Genomic DNA, 20,158 nt, shown 5'->3' with positions numbered 1-20,158 from the left:
ACTCTCAGACAGATTGCGCTTGGTCCAGTACCGACGAATCAAATAGAGTGAGCAGCATTGTAGTATAATTTTAATTACCAAACAAAACCAGATCGAGCTCAATCTGTCAAGATGGAAGAGCCATACCAACAAACATTTGTCCAATATCACACAAGCTTTACAAAGAGGCCTTACTGCTGTTTCTTGTGTATCCCTCCATGTGTTTCTTTGTGTGTATAGATGTTTCTCAGCTCTGCCATTATTTGCCTCATAACAATAATTAATTTAGCCATGACAGAGCTGTCATTCACAGCACATGTGCATATTTACACCCGCCTTGAGCAAGAGTACACCGGCTAATGCCTGTGATTTGAAAGTCAAACAGCCAAATGCTTTGGGAGGAAGATATTATTGTTTGGTGGGAGAAAAAAAAAAGATGGTGACAAACAAAACAACTTGCCGGTGTTTTCTTCACCCTGATGAGATTGTGAAGGATTAGGTCTCTGGGCAGAATTACTCTGCGTCTTTAAAACTGTTTATATCCAATAACAAATTATCTCCATCAATCTGCTCTTTTCTTGGCGCGTCTGATGCGTCAGTGGGATCAGGAGGGAGTAGAGGCAAACTCAATAACTGTAATAAATATTTATCTTTCTTTCAACCCCTGTGCCTGCTGCCACTTGTCCTCCTTTTCCAGGAAGCAGGCTTTTAAATATATTGGGTCAAGTCTTTTCTCCAGTCCCCCTGTGCATTGGGAGCTGGAAATCAGATTATTGAACAGGCCCGGTGTCAAGACTTGCATTGTTCTTTTTTAACCACTGAAATTCCATTTGGGTGGAAATGATGGTGATTCAATTTGCCTCCAGCAGCTCAGACATTAGCAGTTCAAAGGGGCCAGCCGCCGACAAATGGTGCTGAAAATACATTACGGTGTCTGTGGTTATACACCATTGTAGTTTTCTTTTAATACCACAAAACTACTTATCATACGGTGTATGTCACCAAAACACTGGTACAATATATCTTAACACTTGGTTTAACACTGGCCACTCTGCCTGTGTGTACACGAGTGGGCTTGACATGGTGAGGTGAAACATCCAGTTTTTTATTCGTACGTGTCGGTTGCCACCCAAAAAAAAAAAAAAAAAAAAAAATCATGAAAAACTTAAGATTCAGTGACAAAATATAGAGTTTGTGTGTGTGTTGCATGTCTTACAAGACTTGTTTGTCTCGCGATTGGTTTAGTTTTAGGATTTTAGTATGTAAAAATAATGTTGTGCAGGAAAACTTCTGAGTATTTTAGGACACAAAATTGTGTACTGTATATAAAACAAATCTTTTCTATTGAAGAACGAAATAATTTTAAGTTTGTTTGGGTTTTTTTCTCCATATGGCTGTGTTTGTGCATTGTGCCAAGCATTTAAATCAGGTAGGCCGACAAAGCCACAGACTGCCGAGGACTCTGTGAGCTGCTATCGTCGTGCAGCAGTTGGCCTCTCAAGGGCGTACTCACCAAGTGGAGCATAAATCCCCACTGATCCGCGACAGTCAAGTCCCATTAGAATGGTCTGCACAACAGCCCATCACTCTATTATAATAGCTGGCCTGAAACTGACTGTTCTATTGTAAATCTTATCCAGCTAAAAGAGGTCGGCTTCAAGCCCTGTCAGACTGAATATTAGGTACAGACATCGTTGCTCTCAGATGAAAACATAGCATCTTCAAAGAGTCAATGTCAGGAATTCATTAAAACCTTCCTATTGCTTACTTTTTAGTGGTCCATTTGAAAAGACTGACGATGTTCTAAAATTACATTGATACAGTAGACAGGTAATCTGATTGAACTTTAAACTGGAAAATCAGACACATGTGGTACACATGTGCGTGCAGCTATAGAAAACACCTTGCTATTATCAAGGTAGTGGCAAACAGTTACTACACTTTACCACTGACACTATGAATAACTAGTTTATAAAACACCTGTTTTAGAAACAGTTGTTTTATAAAGATGTGAAGGGGCAGATAGAGTAAAAACTAGATTTTTATTTTATTTATATAAAAGCAATCCACAACAGTTGTCATTGCCCTTAGAGCAAGTATTTGTGAAAGTGAGAAGAAAAAAAACTCGCTTTTAATAGGAAGCAAACTCAGACTCAGGGAGGAATGCCATCTGCCTTGACCAGTTTGGAGAAAATATTTTACAGTGCTTTTTCTTTTTCCTTTTTTACCCCCACTATAGAATTGTGAAATTGGAGGCCTAAAGGCTTACGAACAACAATATTATTATCAAAGCACGCTGTTTTTAAAAAAAAAACAAAAACCAAAACATAAAAGTAAGAGCTGCTTTACTTCGTTTGTAATTAGTTGTAAATCTGATTTGTGACATATCTGCAGTACATAAGTAAGTTATTTATACCACCTTGTTCTGCGGGTGTAAAGAGATGGTAATCTTTCAATTAAAAAAGAAAGTCTCTCCAGACATTTGGTGAAGTATTAAAAAAAAATATAGAAAAGAGTGAATAACAGTGTCTAAATACCTGTATTTATTTGATGTAAATGTTGAGCATAGTGTTGTAGTCAAGTATGTTCTGATGTATATCAGTTAAAATATTTATTTTCTCTACTCTTAGTTCCAAACTACATGAATTAGTCACTTATTTAAAATACACAAAGTACGGTAATACATCATGCAGATGAAATAAGGACCACCTTAAAACTGTACCTTTATATACTTAAGAAAGCAAAGTGCCTCTATAAAATAATAAATCCGCCATTTTATAAGGGCCGCTAACTTCTTGTCCAGCTGAACACAAGCTCTGTTGTGATGTGGATAAATGTCCTTGCGCTCAGAAAATATGAGAAAGCTTGGAAAGACCCGTGGGACCAAAAAGAGGAGGGTGGAGGTGTCTGCTGCAGCCAAAAGCATTAAGCTATGATTTACACCCCTGTGGCTTGCTGTCTGTTCTCCCCATAGAGACATAGTCAGGAATGGGTCACAGGACTTCAAAAAATAACATTTGGGTTTCTTAACCTCTCTAATGCACACAATTTCATGGAACCTTAAAGCTCACTTTTCAAGCCAAGTAACCTCTCTGCACATACACACGCATGAACACGCATGTCTCAGCTCTGTTTTTCCTGCAGAGAGAATTAGAAGAAAAGGACTGAGCATGAAAGTGAGAGTGAAGTGCATCCTGCTGGCATGGGTCATTGGGGACAAGTAACACTAAAACATGGGGTAATGAAAGTGTTCCTCCCTCCAAAGTCAGACATAGTGGCGAATGCGGTTAAGCTGTGCGAGCAACATGTTTACATGTGCATGTGTGTAGCTCCGAGTGCGTTTATGTACAAACGTCTGTACCTCTCATGTAATAGCAGTCTCCAGACTCCAGCGGCAGCATCAGGCCAGGTGTGTGGATGTCCCAGGCTACCTTGAGCCCAATCCTCCAGCAGGCCTTATCACTGCTGCTTCCCTCACTGCTCTCACCTGTCAGTCAAACAGAGCCCAGCACACTGTAACATTTGCATTTTGCATTTATATTCACATTTGGGGCTTTGGGTTGACAGTTTAACCCAGTGTGACTTAAGTGATCGTAAAACTGCAGCATCCTTAAATTTAAATCTCTTAAATATTTATGGAATTACATGTTTGTTATGAAGCTGTTTAAAAAATACATAACACTTTTGTCACATCTTTGCCTGTATATCTGGGTAATGCAGTGAAAAACTGCTATAGCATACTACAGCAGTGGCCATCTATCACCAATGATGTAGCCAGAAAATAAAATTAAATGAAATTAAATTAAAGAAAGGCTTAACACATTAAAAAAAAAGAGTGCAATGATTAAATCAATACCACCCAAACAATGGATGTAAGATGTAAGCCTTTGTCTACAGAAAGTAAGAATCACTTAGCAGCCAAGCAAAGATGATACGTGTTGCTGTGGTCATATTGGCTGTTAGCACAGGATCTTTATGCTATCATTATGCTGTGCAAGAGGAAATAGTTGGATAAAAGCCCCTGATGTTGTTTAGTGAGTGTGTGAGTGTGTTATTGGACAGTATGTATCCTATGATATTCCTGTTTCTGAACCTATTTGCTGCAAGCGCCTCCCCTGTCCCTCTCTCTCCTTCCACTCTTACATGGCATACTAAGAAAACAAGATTTGGCTTGGCTGGCCAACACCCTTCAGCAAAATCAATACTAAACTCTTTCTGGGCCTCTCTGCCCCACAGCTGCCTTTTCCTTTGCTCAGCACGGATAAATAGTAACTTAATTTCCAGCCATTGTGCTCTGAGAGCCAGCTAATGACAGCTCTCCCCAAGGCCTTAGGAATGGTGGAAGATCATCCACTGTGCCGGAAAACACTCAATTGTAGCAGATTCCTTTGGATCTGTGCAGGTATAAAAAGACCAACTCTACATTTCTTTAGTCCAAGCAAAAAAAAAAAAGGCAATTGAAGTGAGAAAAAGACATCTCAAATGAATGCGTCATGCAAAATGTTTTATATCTGTACATCTAAGCTGCCTAATGTGCCGCGTTTCTGTCTTCTCTGGAATAGGTACCTTTTTAATCCACCGGTTCTGGGAGTTCTCAGAGCCATCCACTTAAAAATACATCTGTAGAGCTATGATCAGCCTTTCAGTTCTAAGTCTGGAGATGTGGGGGTCACTTGAAACTAGAAAGACAGCTGCCAAGCACAGAAAGGTGTTGCGCCACAGTGTTTCAAGCTTGTGTTCGCAAGGTCAAAATTGAAATGGCCCAAAAAAATATCATTAAAACCAACCTCTTGAGCATGTGTTTCTGGTTAAGAAACAACAATGAAGAAAGCCCAGCTGTGTGGTGGGAGAAGTTAGCAGTGCACCTGCGTGATACTTTAAAATTACAGTTTTAAGACAGAGACAAAGGCTCTTAAAACTGCAAAGCTCCCACCTTCAACAGTACGTTTTTTTTTTTTTGCTGGACTACAGCTGTACCTTTAACTCCATCTGCAACAGGAAAACACAGTTTGCTCTCATTCCACTATTTAGAGAGTGCAAGTAGTGATCTAATGACTGACTGCACTACTTATAATTTATGCTAAAAAGCACTCTTCTGGTTTGTTGGGTTTCTAAAAAGTGAGATGAATAAAGACATCAGTCATTAATGGGATCCATATGATAAAAAATAAGGATTTTGCATTTTACTGTATAATGTACAAAAAACTATTTTAAAACTAAAAACAAGTACTTATAAAAACATAAAATATGGAGTAATACTCACTATTGCCTTCCATGGGGTTTTTTTGTTTGTTTTTTTATTCATACACTAGAAAGCAAAGTTCTTTTTTCAATGAGATTTGCCTTCAACTCCACCAGCAAACGCTATCAGCTCTTGAAAGGGTTTGCATTCCATAATTAGGAGACATCGTATTCATACAGTACAGTCTAGGAAACACTTATCACTTATCAAAGCAGGGCTCATTATTCCATATCAGATAATTGCACATCGATCATTTCTTGAGGAAATGATTTAGATGAGATGCAGCACATGTGATAAGCCTTGTTTGTTTGACTAAGCTATTGAGCATGCGTTTAAGAGCTCGGATCCAAACGTCTGTGATCTCCCGACGCACTGTCGGTGATAAGGCTGTCAGCAGTGAACTGGTGATGACATTTGATAATGCTCTGACACTATCGCATAGATGGATCTGATGGTTGCTTCACCAGAGGCCATGTCTACAGCTGCTACAGTGCTGCTGTAGGGCCATAACACACAAGGTTAGCTGCATCTGATCCACCATAAAGCAACTGAGATAAAGTAATGAGATGGATATTGAAGTGAAAGAGAAAAAGGAATCTTAATTTTAAGCCAAAAATGTGAAAGATTATCGTGATAACTTTGGATAAGAGTTTTGAAGTATTAAGTAAAAGCCTCTGAAGTGTTAATTTTATAAATCTGAACTGCAGTTCAAGCCACTGAGCACAGTTATGACAAATACCATTTTAACTTTGATCCTTACCTTTGTCATCATGACAGCTATAGCTGTAAACAGCCACTGGCGAATGAGTGATCAGGTTCTCATCGTGGTGCCACCCTACTGCCATTTTCCCCATGCCATAGTACGGCTCCTCTTTGAGTTGGCTCATTGCGGCTGGGTCCATATAATTGAGTAAGGTGACATTGAACTTTACTGGACCGCTGCATACCTGTGGAGGACTAGGTTGAGAACAGCCCTGGCCACTCCCGTGCTCCTCTCTGTCCTGAATGTGGTAATCTGATAGGCTGTGCTTTAGTTCGGCCACAGGTTTCTCCTGGGCCTTTAGTCCCACAGGTTCAGTCTCTGTGCCACCACTGGCCTTCACTCCCCAGTCAGGACATTTTCCTTCAGCATGCTCTGAAGCTGCTGCAAAACTGGTTTCACCTGGCTTTACTTGGGAAGACTCTCCCTCCTCGATGCTGTGTTTGAACTCAGTCTCCCACTCCCCTTCCTGTTTAGACCCAGAGCAGCCTTCCTCACTGTGTTTTGACTCAATGTCCCACTCTTCGCTGTGCTTGGATTCTGTGTCCCCCTCCTCACTCTGCCTGGACTCCGAGTCCCCTCCTTCACTATTTTTAGAGTCTTCACTGTGTTTAGACTCTGTGTCCCCCTCTTCACCTTGTTTGGCTTCTGCCTCTCCCTTCGCCCATTGTGTTAGCCTGTCTCCTTCTTTCAGCTGAGACACATCAGTGCAGAAAAAGGTGTTAAGTTCCCACAATGCCTTGCAGGCAGCTCTCAGATCTGGGTCACAACAGTTTTGTCCTTTGACATCTATGTCCTCACTGTGCCAGGGGATGGCAAAGAGCCGTGTGTCCAGATAGCGATATGTATGGCCCGGTTCGCCCAGCAGGGCACGTGACACAGCGGTGAACACATCTCGGTCACGAACACGAACCAGATCCTTCAGGAGGCATCCCTTCCTTCTGAGGGTGAGCAGAGCTGCCTGCACCCGGCTATGGAGCTCAGCAGGCAGTGAGCATGATTTCCTTAGCACGAGACCAGAGTAACTGGTGTCCCACTAGGAAACACAATTCAGTGTTGTCATAACATGCTGACCATGACATGCAGAAACATACGACATAAAAATAGAATTATATTTCAAGCATGTTTGTCTGAGGAAAAAAAATAACTTTGAGAGCAGCAGTTAGAAGACATGTTTTTGCAGTCCTGTTAAAGTTAAGGTCTAAATATCATTAACAGTATCTAGAAGTAGGTCTTACCAGCTGCTGAAAACCTCGATCTGAGGGTGCCAGAAAGGGGATCTTCTGGTCTCCCAACTCCTGCAGTAGCCTCCGCCTCTGTAAAAAGACAACACAGTAAAACAGACTGATAAGTAGCTGCAAGTATGGTTGCCTCATTTTGTTTTGCTGTCATTTTTATATTTAATGTCTAAGCAGCCTGAACCTTCAAATATACTCAGCATGCAGCTTTTCTGAGACAGTCTGCACGTCGTTTGAGGACAAAGGTTTACACAAATAAAATAAGCGATAAACACATAAAACTAAAAACTATAAATCAGTAAATCTAATAAATCCATCATTTAGATATACAGTATAAGGTAATAGGAAACCAAAATCTAATCATGATCACTTCAAACCGAACCACAAGCTATGCAGCCCATTTTAATTAATGCATTTGAACAAATGATCCTTTCAAAACTGGCCGAGGTATGACCGGTCACCGGTTATTTTCATTGACTTCTCACATTTTTATGATTTTGCGAAGGCTGCCGGTGGGTTCCTCACAACCTTATAAAAGATGTCCTGCGCCATGCAGAGCTCCTCCAATAAAACAGTCAGCTCGGAGGATGGATCAAAGTACCTTTCATTGGGCCACATTCCATTCTGACCTGTAAATCCAATGGCAACTAGTATAAAAAATATATACCCAAATAAATTTCACAACAGTCTCCCCAACCTGCCTCTTCTTCTGCTTCCATATGCGCTTGTTTGAAGGTATGTGTACCTGCATGCGTGCACAGTACATCATCATTCATTCCCCGCAGGTGCATCCATGTACAAACACACACACAGAGTCTCTATATGGCTTCTCTGCAGCAGGAATGTACCCATCATGCTATTGTCTTTTTTACATCTTTCAAACCTCTGCATGAATGACTTGTGCATCAACAATCAAGCAGTTGTAATTGTTGAAGAAAAACCAGCCAGGTGTATATTTCTGAGACATTTACAGCACGAGTCTCACATTACTTCTCCACTACTAATGCCAAAGACTTCACAAGGAACACAGGTACTGACGTAAAAAACAGAAACTTGCCCTGACTTTTAGGGCTAAATAAAATGTCCCAGTCATAACAATAAACTGCAGTTATAAAACGATATATGTCCAGACTCAAAAAGAGTATGGATCATAAGGAGGTCAAGTGGAAGAAGAATGCGTATTAAAGACAGCAGAGAGGAAACAGAACACAATCACAGAGGTGGAAGAAATGGGAGGGCATCTGATCTAACGCAGTTTGGTGAATTTACCTTCAGGGCTGAAACTTTACCTAAGGCTAAACAACACAACACCTGCTGAAAGTTTTCTTAAAGGATGCGCATGAGTGTTCAGGCCTTCCAAGTTATTCTGGAACAAACAAAAACAGACTTGCAGACAGTTGGAATGTAAAAAACAAAACAACATGCACTATTCATGGCCAGACTGCATTCAAAGGCTGCTGGAAGAAATTGACAACCTGACACACATTCATTGGTGTCAAATTCTAACTTATGACAGAAACTGAAGATATCAAGGTGAGGCTCTGGGCTATTGTTGTGTGCGGATGCCGCTGTGTACCTGTGTGTGTATTTATTTGACTGCTGCTGTGAGACTCTACTGTACACATCCATATAGTGGCATCCATCTGTTTTATATGTGCGCATGTAAGTAATACATTACACTTTGCTTCATTCATAGTGCAAAACCACCATTGTGTACACAAGTGCAAAAGTGGCTCTTATACACACACAGCGCATGGCCTTTTCTGAAAAACATGTAGCTGTGGTAGTGAGCACCATGCCTCAAGCCCAATCACACATAACCAGGTCTGTCACACACGTGTCAAATACATCAAGATACTCAGAAATTCCAGAGAAAAAAACGAAAGACAAGAAGTTACCAGAGCCCTCTGAAGCAGATGGACTCTCACAGTATCAGAGAACTGCTGTGTCTGTCTTCCCTTTTCTGTGTCTGCACCTGATTCAAGAAGGAAAATCACAGGGAAAAAAGGTCTGCGTTTCCACTCAGACCCAAGAAACGAGATTACCAATTCCATAATAACACGGATGCTTCACGGTAGCCGTGCCAACCGTCTGTACTGAGTGATATATCTGATTTTTTTTTTTTTCCTTTTTTTAATCTCTCCCTTCCTTGATGGGATTATTCCCTCAGCCGGACTGTTTATCACAGCAAAACATATTAGGTAGAATAGAACTCAATTGGTTTGCTTTGATCTTGGCCTATAAGAGATATCAAACTGTGTACCATATATTTATTAATTTCATTTATTTCCCATCTGTGACACTTCAACGGACACTTTCTTCAAAGCGATCTTCACAGAGTAGATTAATGTCCAGCGCTTAGCATCAATAGCTCAAAATAGTGAGATAACTCCACTGCTGCAAGGATAAAAACACCTCCAGCCTCTTTTCTGCCCCTGAAGGTCCACTGGAAAGCACTGTATCTACAAATGCTGACAGAGGGCAGATGAGTTCCACTGGACTTGTCTAGATTTGGCTGATGCATCATAAACTACAGATATGTAAAAGCATCAGTGTTTAGTAAAATGTTCCAGTACGTGTCCCCCTGTTTGAGATATGTTCACAGAAATTCTTCTTGGCTCTATCCATTCATCTATTTTCTCAGCTACTTATCAAATTTACAGTCACAGTGAGCTGGTGTCTATCTCAGCTATAAAAGGACAAGACGAAGGGTTCACCCAGGTCAGGTTGCCAGTTTATCGCTGGGCTAACATAGCGTAACAGTCAACTATTCAGGCTAACGTTCATGTGTAGAGCCAGTATAGATCACCAGATAACCTAGCATACATGTACCACAAAGAATCGGTGCAGGCACAGTAAAAACATATGCAAATTCTTTAATACCAGCCAAAGGAGGGCAGTACTGCTATCAATGCACGAATTTCAATATTAAAACAGAAAACCATGGATCTCAAGCAATCCTTCTGCAACCCAAGGATGACGTGATGAGAGATAGCTCTATAATAGAGCACTGTGTTTAGACAGTGTTCTCCCGGTACTTGTGAGACACCCATTTCAGAACTGTTCCCTTTCTGCAAAAGTGATGGGGAATCAACAACTTTGACAAGTCGGCTATAAAACGTCAGACTCAAACAGACAGCCTACCCATGTACATGAAAGGCGTTTCCGCCCAGATCCATTTGGCACCGGATCGAAGAATGTAGGGAGCTCGTGTGAAGCGACACAGGGCACAGAGAGTGCCTACTCCACCAAGACATTTGTGTTTGCATGTGTGATGCATATAAAAGCTGTAGAGGTCTTTAGCAAAGCTTTGAATTGGCAAAGCTTAAGTACAAATATACAGATAATTGTAACTGTTGAATACAATCAAAAAGGACCTTTTGGCTAATTGTAGCACAGTTTGTTTAACAAAGATCTGTGCAGGTCAGGGACTACACCATCTTTAGATATGTGATAGTGACTAAATCTAACATGCCACCTAGGTGCCATCACAAAAAATGAGTCGCTGACAGGTAAGAATTTTCGAGGTGATGCGCACACACGCATAAACACAGAGCTTCTATTTTTGTGGTTCTGGCTATAGTTTATTATTTCAGTTTAAGCATATTTTATGCCTTTTTAAGACAATATCTATTCTAAAAAAGCCCATGCTGCAAATACATTAATGAAAAAAGAAGCTCCATCAGCAGTTACAGCGACAAAAATGACCTCTCTTGTTTTCATCTCTTGTTTTCATCATGCATGCTATAAAAACAAAATTCAGGGGGAAAAAAATCCCCCCCATTCTGACATTTTGTTTACAGCCACTTGTGGTATTCATTTATTTTATGAACACCAGCTCGAAGTTTGGTGACTTAATGTGATGGCTAACTGGGCAGACTGGTAAATGGGTAACTGGAATGTGTGGGAGCTGACCTCAGAGCGAGGGCATTGGTAATGTGTAACCCCTTGTGTCCATACTCCGGCTGAGGACTGGCCTATGAATATGAATTGGACTGTGAGAGTTAAAGGTCAGTAAGAAGGATGCTGCCAGAAATATCTCAAATAAACAGACTTTCAGCTACTTTCTTGTTAATATGTAAATTTTACTGGATAACGTGTATTATCCTGAGATGCGTTTACAGATTCAGTTTGACATGTGGGTCTAGCTTACGTTTGCAAATCATGTTTTATGCAAGACAGTCTCTTCAAAGTAACTTATTAAGAACATAATCAGTGATACACAACAAAGGATTGAGACATGCTGAAGTCATCAGACTTCTTTTGGGGGGTTTTTTTCTGGTTTTGTTTTCTCATTTCTGGTTAGAAACAAATTAAGGAGAAGAAAAATAATGGTCCAGAAATAACTGAGAACAAATGCTATGTCATTAACTATTGCATATTTTTTCAAATCAGTGAAGTGAACATTCTGTATATATTGACAGACATGTTTAGCACGTGTTCGGCAGGGGTGCACAGGTGGAGTAAGTGATGACAAATGGCAGACAGATCGGCTCTGGCCCATTAATTGCTGTTGGAAGCTGAAGGCTGCGTTGATCATTTCACCTCGCGACAGGTCAGCAGGGGACGTGATCATTAATATTAGAACATTTCCATCCATCTACCTGAACAAGAGGCCAGTCATTTAAAAGGCTGGCGCTGGGCAGACCTTTCACGCCCTGTTTATAACACTGATCTAAGCACATTACCAGAGCTGTGGGGGACCACTGCCAGTCATTAATTAGATGTACACACTTACACACACACACACACACACACACACACACACACACACACACACACACACAATATGACCACCTCTACTGGAACCCAGTCACATTTGAAAAATGCCACATGTATGAGATAAGGTACAGCAACACACACTAGGTATAAAAATTTAACATCAAAAGTCCTGTTCTAGGCTAACTGTGCAAGCCATGTGTATACTTTCACACTCACATACTTACCTAAAGTTACTCTTCCAAAGATCCCAAGGTACGTGTAATTCTTTCAGGTGGAGAGTATGCGTACACGTGTGTCAGAGATCAATCATTCAAAAGTATTTACAAATGCACAAAGCCAGACTTAGAAAGGTTGGCACATAGCCACTCTGTTTAAGTGCTTTTCAATGTGTCTGTGGTGTCAACATCTATTTCACACTTATCTACACCTCAAAGGGGAAAAAAGATGTTTCTGTGACCTTTAGCAAGTGTCAGATCTGGAGAGGAGAGGAGAGGGAAGAAGAGAAAGAGAGGATGGGGATTTAAGAGATCTGTCGATGCATGCCTTACATAACCTTTTTTTATTTGTCCGGGAAAGATTGACTGAGCATGCTCTTTATCAGAAACATACTAGCTGCTTCACACTCGCATACCCACAGATTTTTACACAGAGGAGCTGCTCAGTACATCTAAAGTTTTCTGGTAGACAATAAAACAGTTTCTCTGTTCTCCCACTGGGGTAACTGAGGGTTAAAAAAAAGTCTGGTTCAAGGGCATTTTTAGTTTTAAACACTCACCAGGATTCTAACTAGCAGCCTTACAGTCAAAACAGACCATGTGCCATGTCTATGAATTGGCTAGCTCCACCGGTACGCGAGGGCCATTTGCCTTTTTGCCTTCATTGTTGGTTTGTGGCTGGGCCTTAATGTTTCCATTAAGATTATGTCGATCGAGCAAGCTTTTTAGTTTTCACCTTCAAATTACAACATGCTTTCATGAGGTCAGCTGTTTTCCATGTGGAATGGCCAGTTTTAATGCAGACACAGTCCCTCGGTATTCAGGCTGGGTCCAGTTCAGTCAAGGGAAAGTCAGGGGAAAGAGTGAGAAAATGAGGAAGGGAGAGGGATGGAGGGAGGAAGAGAAGAGAGGCAGGAGAGCATTGATTGAAAGACTGTGATTAGCAGTTTTCAGCGGGGCACCAGGGCCACTGAGTTGTTCTAACAGGGTTGTCGCGTCTAGAGGTGCAGTCAAGGAGAAGTCACTGCTTTAGAAAGCTCCCTCGATTTTCCCATTTCCCCCTCCCTCCCTCTTACACTCTCACCATCCAGCCACACTTTTCCTTCCCTTCCAAAAAGTCAATATGGCTGTGCAAAGTGCAGCATGCCCCACAGGGAGGCCCAGTTAGCTGGAGGGGCTGGTAGGGGCTTACAGTGAGGACAAGAGGTGTCCTCCAGGCCTGTCCCATAGGCAGTGTCAAGGACAGACCTGAAGACCAAAGGACCAAGGCCACCAGACTGCCCTTCCCCTTTGCAGCTTGCTTTCTTTCTTTCACTACATTTCTCTCAAGCTTGGCTGGCTCGGCGAGGCAGAAGAATCAATAATCAGGTGGAGCGTTTAAAATCCCCAGCTCCAAAGACCAGTGCTACGGTCCTCAGAGCCCAGCAGACCAACACATCGCTCAGGGCGGAGCAGCTGATGGACAGATGAGTGGGTGGACGGTGGACGCACCTGGTCATTGAAAGGTTTGTGATTTGTGACAGTAAACAATTCAATAGCACTTAGCAATACACAGTGTCTAAAGGGTGTAAACCCAGACTCTTCACACACACTACCATCACCTCAACATGTCAGAGATCAGTAGGATTCAGGCAGGTCAGGCAGCTGCATAGACAAACACAACCTGGTGTTGTAGCTCCCTCTCTGCGGAAGTACCTTTATTAATGTAGATGACATTAGTTGTAAAATAAAGCCACCAAAAATATATTTTTACAAAAACAGACATGTACCATCACTGTCAACAGCAGTGCTTCTGATTTCCATACAGTAGGCTTGACGAAGAAGCCTGTACATGATCTGGATGAAGTGTGCGAGGAGGATTTCAGTCCTGCCGCGTGTCTTCATGTGTGAGTGACTGATCACAGTCGAAGTGGCTTGTGTCTCTAATCCAGTACCACTGTTAGACAGTGCAAAGACCCGGCTCTGTGTACCGCAGCACGGGCTGATCAAACCCATCCTGTGACAAGCAACCTCTTCAAATGACGATGATTTCCCAGCTCTGTGTCCTTTTGGTTCCATATTAGATCATCTCCTGACACTACGGAGTCTAGTACTTCATCTGGGATAAAGATGATGTGCAATAAGACCCAAGAGGCAGGAAGTAAAGGGTAAACGAGGGGCTAAGACTGGGGTGCTGTGCCTGATCGGTTGACAGCTGTGACAATTATGATGTGGTATATTATAACCTTATGCTAACCATAAGATTTAATACAGTATGTTGGTTGACAAAAACAACTCAAGATTATTATTCCAACTTAGCTGTATGCCATGTTCACATGCAACACAAAAACTGAAAAACATCTTTCCACTATCATATATATGCAGCAAAACTAGGATAACCTTAATAATTATTCGGTGACCTATATGTTAATCCAGATCTTTTTATTACAGTATTATTAACAAGCTAGGCGCATGACCCAAGTTTAAATCCTGACAACCATCTAAGCCACTAGAAAAACATATGCCTCTAAACAGATGTGACCAGAACATCTAGGACAGGTCTAATTCTTTCTAATGTACTTTCTGACCCAGATAAACTGGAATTATCAGATTAATATTAAATTATGGGCTGAATATCATTTGTGGCTGTTTACACAACAGTCTGTCGGTCTTCCTGGAATGCTGGGACAGATAAGTTTGCTATAATGGCATTAGCCAAATCCTGAAATGTAGCAGACAGCACTTGTCTTGCTTGAGAAACCACCTTATTTCTTTATTTATTTTTCTTTCACTCATTCTGAACAAAGGAAAATATTCTACCAGGAATTGAATAGCTTAATCCTCTTTTCACTCTTCCTAGTAGCCTGAATAGTGACAGATTAACATCCTGGAGGTTTACAAACCCAGCCATTTGAAAATGTAATTGCTGATGCCACACTGCATGCATGTGTTTAAAGTTAAGGGTTAATATTAAAGCTTAAAAGACACACACACCAAGTCGAAAGGGATGTTGGCACGCTGGGCCAGACCCAAGTCACTGAAGCCTTTTCACGTGTGTATTATAGTACATTATAACATACCATAATAGTAATATAGTAATAATACTGTAATATACTCACATATCTATATTATTGCTAATATATATTTGTAATATATCTATATCATGGCTAAAGCACTTCTGGATGGATGCAAACTGCATTTCGTTGCCTTGTACCTGTGACATGTGCAATGACAATAAAGTTGAATTCTATTCTATTCTATTCTATTCTATCAAGGAGTCACAAGCTGTTCCAAACCCTCACTAGGTGTCATAGTTACTGTTCACTTCTGCTAATTATTACAGGCAATCAGAGGGGTTAACGGGGCGGAGCCTGAACAGACCATGTTCCGGGGCATTTAACAGCTGGCTGGAACGGAGGTGAATGCATTACACACTGCCCTCATCCAATAAAAATAAAACACCCTGACATCTGAGGTGTACTTAGCCCAGAGGGGAGGGAGGAAGAGGGTGGTGGAAGGAAGAGGAGAGTGCATCTGATAATATGATGTCCAACTGCCACCTAGTGACAACTTTCCAGGTTCTGTGATCTTTCAGGCTGCTGATCATCAAGAGTTAGGGGGGACACACCAATTAATCACAGGTCAAAGGGCTTCAGCATCAATAGCAAATAATTTGTCTTTAATTAAGATCTCAATGAGGCCCAATGCTTTCCAGAGAACAACCCAAATTATTAAAGTTTCATGAAAAAATAAAATAAAAGAAATAATTGAATGCAAAAAGTGTATTTTAATCACATGGTTTAATTTGTTGAAAAACCAATCACTGTACCACCCTTCCTCAGATGACCACACTGCCCATACATTTGGGGGAACATGCCTTAACACTAGACTAGTAGGCCGTTGGCTCCGGGCTCCAAGGTTCCCTCCCCTCATTAGCCCAGGTATAAATCACACTCTGCCGGTGCCCAGAGGTGAGAGGGATGAGAGTGGAGGTGAGCTTGAAATAATGCTTATGTCATGGCAGGTCAGCCCTCCATTATGGCCGTTTCAAAAACTATTAATCTTGCTTGTAGTCAGTGGCCTAGAAATAATTACTTCATCTAACCCATGTAATACAGCATGACCAGCAGTCGAGCCTGGTCAATTTGAGGCTGGGGAGGCAGAATAGAGTTGTGGGGGGTGAAATAAAGAGAGACAGAGAGAAAGGGAGAGAGGAGGGGGCAAAGCCACAAATTATCAGCCTCCTGTCTCCTGCTACTGGGTGACTGATGTTCTGCTCACTTCAGCTGTGGCCTTTTGCACTCTCAACACTGATTTAGATAGATAAACACGCACGCACTCAGATCATCACTACAGGCACACATATGGTATGTATGCACACTGCTGCATGATTAAATAAGTATTTTTTCATCCAGGAACACACAAATCACATTACTTTAAACAAGCCACCCAAAAACCATTAAAAATGAGATATAAGGAACAGAAGAGATAAAACAGATTCAATTACCAGGCAGCACTCAGTCTTTTTAAAATTAGAAAAATCACAGAATGCCAGCAAACACTACATGACACTGCCATATATTTGTTTTGCCACATGATTAAACGTGGTATCTAAATTTACAGAAATATATCTGGAAGTTGTTAATGTTAAAATAATGCTGCCAAAATGTGCAAGTATTTTATTATTATTATTATTATTATTATTATTATTATTATTATTATTATTATTATTATTATTATTATTATATGTCAGAGGGATTTCACACCTTTGCATACGTTAAAATTTTATGACTTTACACATTTCACCCCCACATCTCCACTAGCCACAGCTCCAGGTACAATCGCCTATCCTCCAAAACGGAGGACAAACCCGCCTTACCAAACATCAGGGCAGATTCAGCCACAATAAAGATGGCTATTGAAGTAAACCACAGTGCAAGTCAACAGAGGAGCTAGTGCAAACTCAGCCTCCTAAACGTCACAGGAAGTATGCAAGGAGTGACATAAATAAATGTAGCCCTCCAGTGGCTGTCACAGCTGGCATTGCAGGTGCAAATTTAATTAGTCAAGGTGAAGTCTCCGTTGTTGTCTGAGAACGGGGGTGGGGGCTGGGGGTGTCCTCGCCATGCACAACTGTAAACACGCGCTATATCCTAATCAGGTGTCACCGCAGCGTTTGATCAGCCCGTGAAAACTTGTCATGAATCCCCAGCAGTGAGTGGGCCGACGTGGAGAACAAAGGAAAAGAGCTGTCATAAAAGAACAGGGTAGTGCCGGTGATGGCACTGGCAGTGGATAAAGAGAGTTTGCCCATTAGCAGTCTCTGTCACCTCTCTCTTTCCCATTTCCCTTAACGTATCCCCTAGTTTTCTTTCTTCCTCCATGCAGCAACCTACAATATACCTTCACTACATCCCACTGCAGCGCATTGGCTGAAAATCTCAACCACAGCTGTCGTACTCATGCTTCAAAAATGCCATAAAAGCCTCCAAAAGATAACCCCAAAGTATTACACTGCTTTCCTTTACCTCCCAAAGAACCGCACATGTACAGAGATACAGGATGTGATCTTCTTGTTTTTATCGAGCACCATTCTAAATAGTTGGGTCCTCCTGAAAAGCCTGGGAACTAGGCGCAGATGTACCGTTCTCCTCCCCCCCAGCGACTTCAGGTTGTATTGAGGCAGTGCAGGAACACATGCACCATTAGATACTGTTTACCTTTCAGTTTGGATGATATTGAATACATTAGCCGATTGAACCTCATAAGAAACACAGGCGAGTGACAAGGCCCAATCGTCTTTGCGACTACCATGGTAACTGAGATTACAGGCTAACAAAAAGCAGACAGGGAGAAAAAATATTTAAAACCCGAATAGTGATACATAAATTAATTAAAGGACAAAAAAAACAAGTGGAGAATTAAAGTTGGAACATCTGTCAGCGACTTAGCTTTCCAACGTAATACCAGTGTTAGAACATTTATACCCTTGAAGTTAATGATCCCCTCTTTAATTGACAGTCAAGGAAAACTGGCTGCGGCAGCATCCTGCCGAGACACCGATAAGAGGCCCCCCCCCACACAAAAAAGAAAAAAGAAAAAAATAAACAGTTTAAAGAACCTTGGCACTAATCCCTATTGTCATCCCAGTGCAGCAGAAGGACTTACAAACACAGATAACTCTGCTGAAGCTGCCTATTTCTCAGGAGTTATGGGGACAGCCGAGCTGCCGCATGCCTCAAATCAGTCACTCAGATTAGCCCAATCCCTCTGTGCTGTCAGTCAGCCGAGACACTAGCTTGTCACCACATTTACATGAGTCCATCTCATATGTGACAATGCCCCCTATATATGACAATGGTTGCGCGGAAGGGGTCCACTCACTCGCAGATAGCGGGTGTACAGTATGGCAGGCAGGCTGTTGTTGGATTAAGCTCATGGCGTGCGCAGTGCTCATGTCTTCGCTGACACTCAAACAACAAATTTAAAGAGTCTTAACCATTTGCTTTTTTTCCCCATAGTGGGAAGAATGTGGGAGATGCATGTCAGATGAAACGCACACATGCACCTAAAATGCAAACACACACACACACACACACACACACACACACACACACACACACACACACACACACACACACACACACACACACACACACACACACGCACTCACTGGGATGAACTTCAAAAACTTGTAAGTACAAAATAACTGTTAAAAAAAAAAAAAAAAAAAAAAAAGTCTTTCTAGTGTATGTCGTCTCCAAAGTTGGCTTTGAGAATGACTTTAATCCACCTACTTCACTTAACATGATAAAGCTCAAAGAACAAAGAGGCAAAAAATATATATATAACAGTAACGATGTGCTACGGAAAACATCAGGATCAGTCCCCATCTTCAATGTATGCAGGAATAACAGAGGTTCAAAGTGCAACCCCAAAACAAATCGCTAAAAGACAAACTGGATAAGACAAACTTTGGCATGTCAAATTAATAAGGGATTAGCACCTACAGTGTTTGAGTTTGTACTTTTAAATTAAAGTGTGGTACGTCGAGGCACCTGAGAGCTTACACTCTGCTGACTACTTTTTATGCTTCTGCGGCTCACTCCACTTCAGACAGTCCTGAAACAAATGACAGTAGATGCCCTCTACATAACGGGGCCAGGGCAAGCATGACACAGGGGTTGACAACTGAACCCTCAAACTCCCTAACCCATACTTCTGCCATGCCACATGCACACACACATGCACGCACACGCACGCACACAAACAACCCCGAAAACAGCCCTGACATGACCGCTCGGCAGCCCTCCCTAACCCCTTCTTGTGTTTTTTTTCTCCCTTCATCTCACTGGAGACAACCCTCGATTCAGGACCATTTTAGCCAGCCAAGTGGATGTGACCCGCTGCCCCCCAGTCAGGCTCATCTGAATAAACAGAGTTGAAGAAACAGGCAGAGGAGGGAAGATCTGCCTACATTATGATAGGAAGAGATAGGATGGGATTCAGCCAAGGGGCTCCTTTCTTTATGCACGTTTGATCAAGTGCTTGACAGCACCAGTGGATGGAATTACAGACTGTTGAACAAAAAGTTGCGGTGTGGGTGTAAGTGTGTGGAAATGAGTGTGCGCAGTTTGGTCTGGACAGCTGGATTTCCGAGGCCTGACAGTGTTAGGCTTGTGACAAGCCTGCCGCAGCACACCACCACCACCACATGCAAAGCGCAAGCCGCCTACTAGCCTTTGCAGTCCATCACTCAGGACGGCCGAGGGAGGCGCCGTGAGAAGAGGTCAGACGTGGTGGAGAGAGGGAGGGAGGAAAGAAGAGAAGAGGATGAGGAGCTAGAGGAAGAAGGGAGGGCCGGTCAGGGGTTAAGTGTAGAGAAGACAGCGATGAAAGGCAACTGTCATGCACCAGTGCTCGCCCAGAAGCACCTGTCTCGAGAAGAACATGCAAAGTGTGCCGGTCACGTCCTGACAATACCCCCGCTTTTTCTACACACACACACACTCACGCATACAAG

At 41.9% G+C, this 20,158-nt stretch overlaps 1 protein-coding gene across 2 annotated transcripts in view; it reads right to left on the bottom strand.

The window, feature by feature from the left end:
- Positions 1-20,158, bottom strand: part of fto (FTO alpha-ketoglutarate dependent dioxygenase) — a 114,194-nt gene that overhangs the window by 86,348 nt on the left and 7,688 nt on the right. For both annotated transcript variants that reach the window (XM_076876864.1, XM_004539676.5), the window contains exons 2-4: positions 7,220-7,297; positions 5,982-7,017; positions 3,341-3,466 (exon numbers count right to left, since the gene is read on the bottom strand). In XM_076876864.1, coding sequence (XP_076732979.1) covers positions 3,341-3,466; positions 5,982-7,017; positions 7,220-7,297 — 1,240 coding nt within the window. The remainder of the gene's footprint in view (positions 1-3,340; positions 3,467-5,981; positions 7,018-7,219; positions 7,298-20,158) is intronic.

This window comes from Maylandia zebra, linkage group LG1 (assembly GCF_041146795.1).
Source record: "Maylandia zebra isolate NMK-2024a linkage group LG1, Mzebra_GT3a, whole genome shotgun sequence".
NCBI lineage: Eukaryota > Metazoa > Chordata > Actinopteri > Cichliformes > Cichlidae > Maylandia > Maylandia zebra.
Note: the sequence above shows the minus strand (reverse complement) of the source record. Positions and strands in the feature narration are given on the sequence as shown.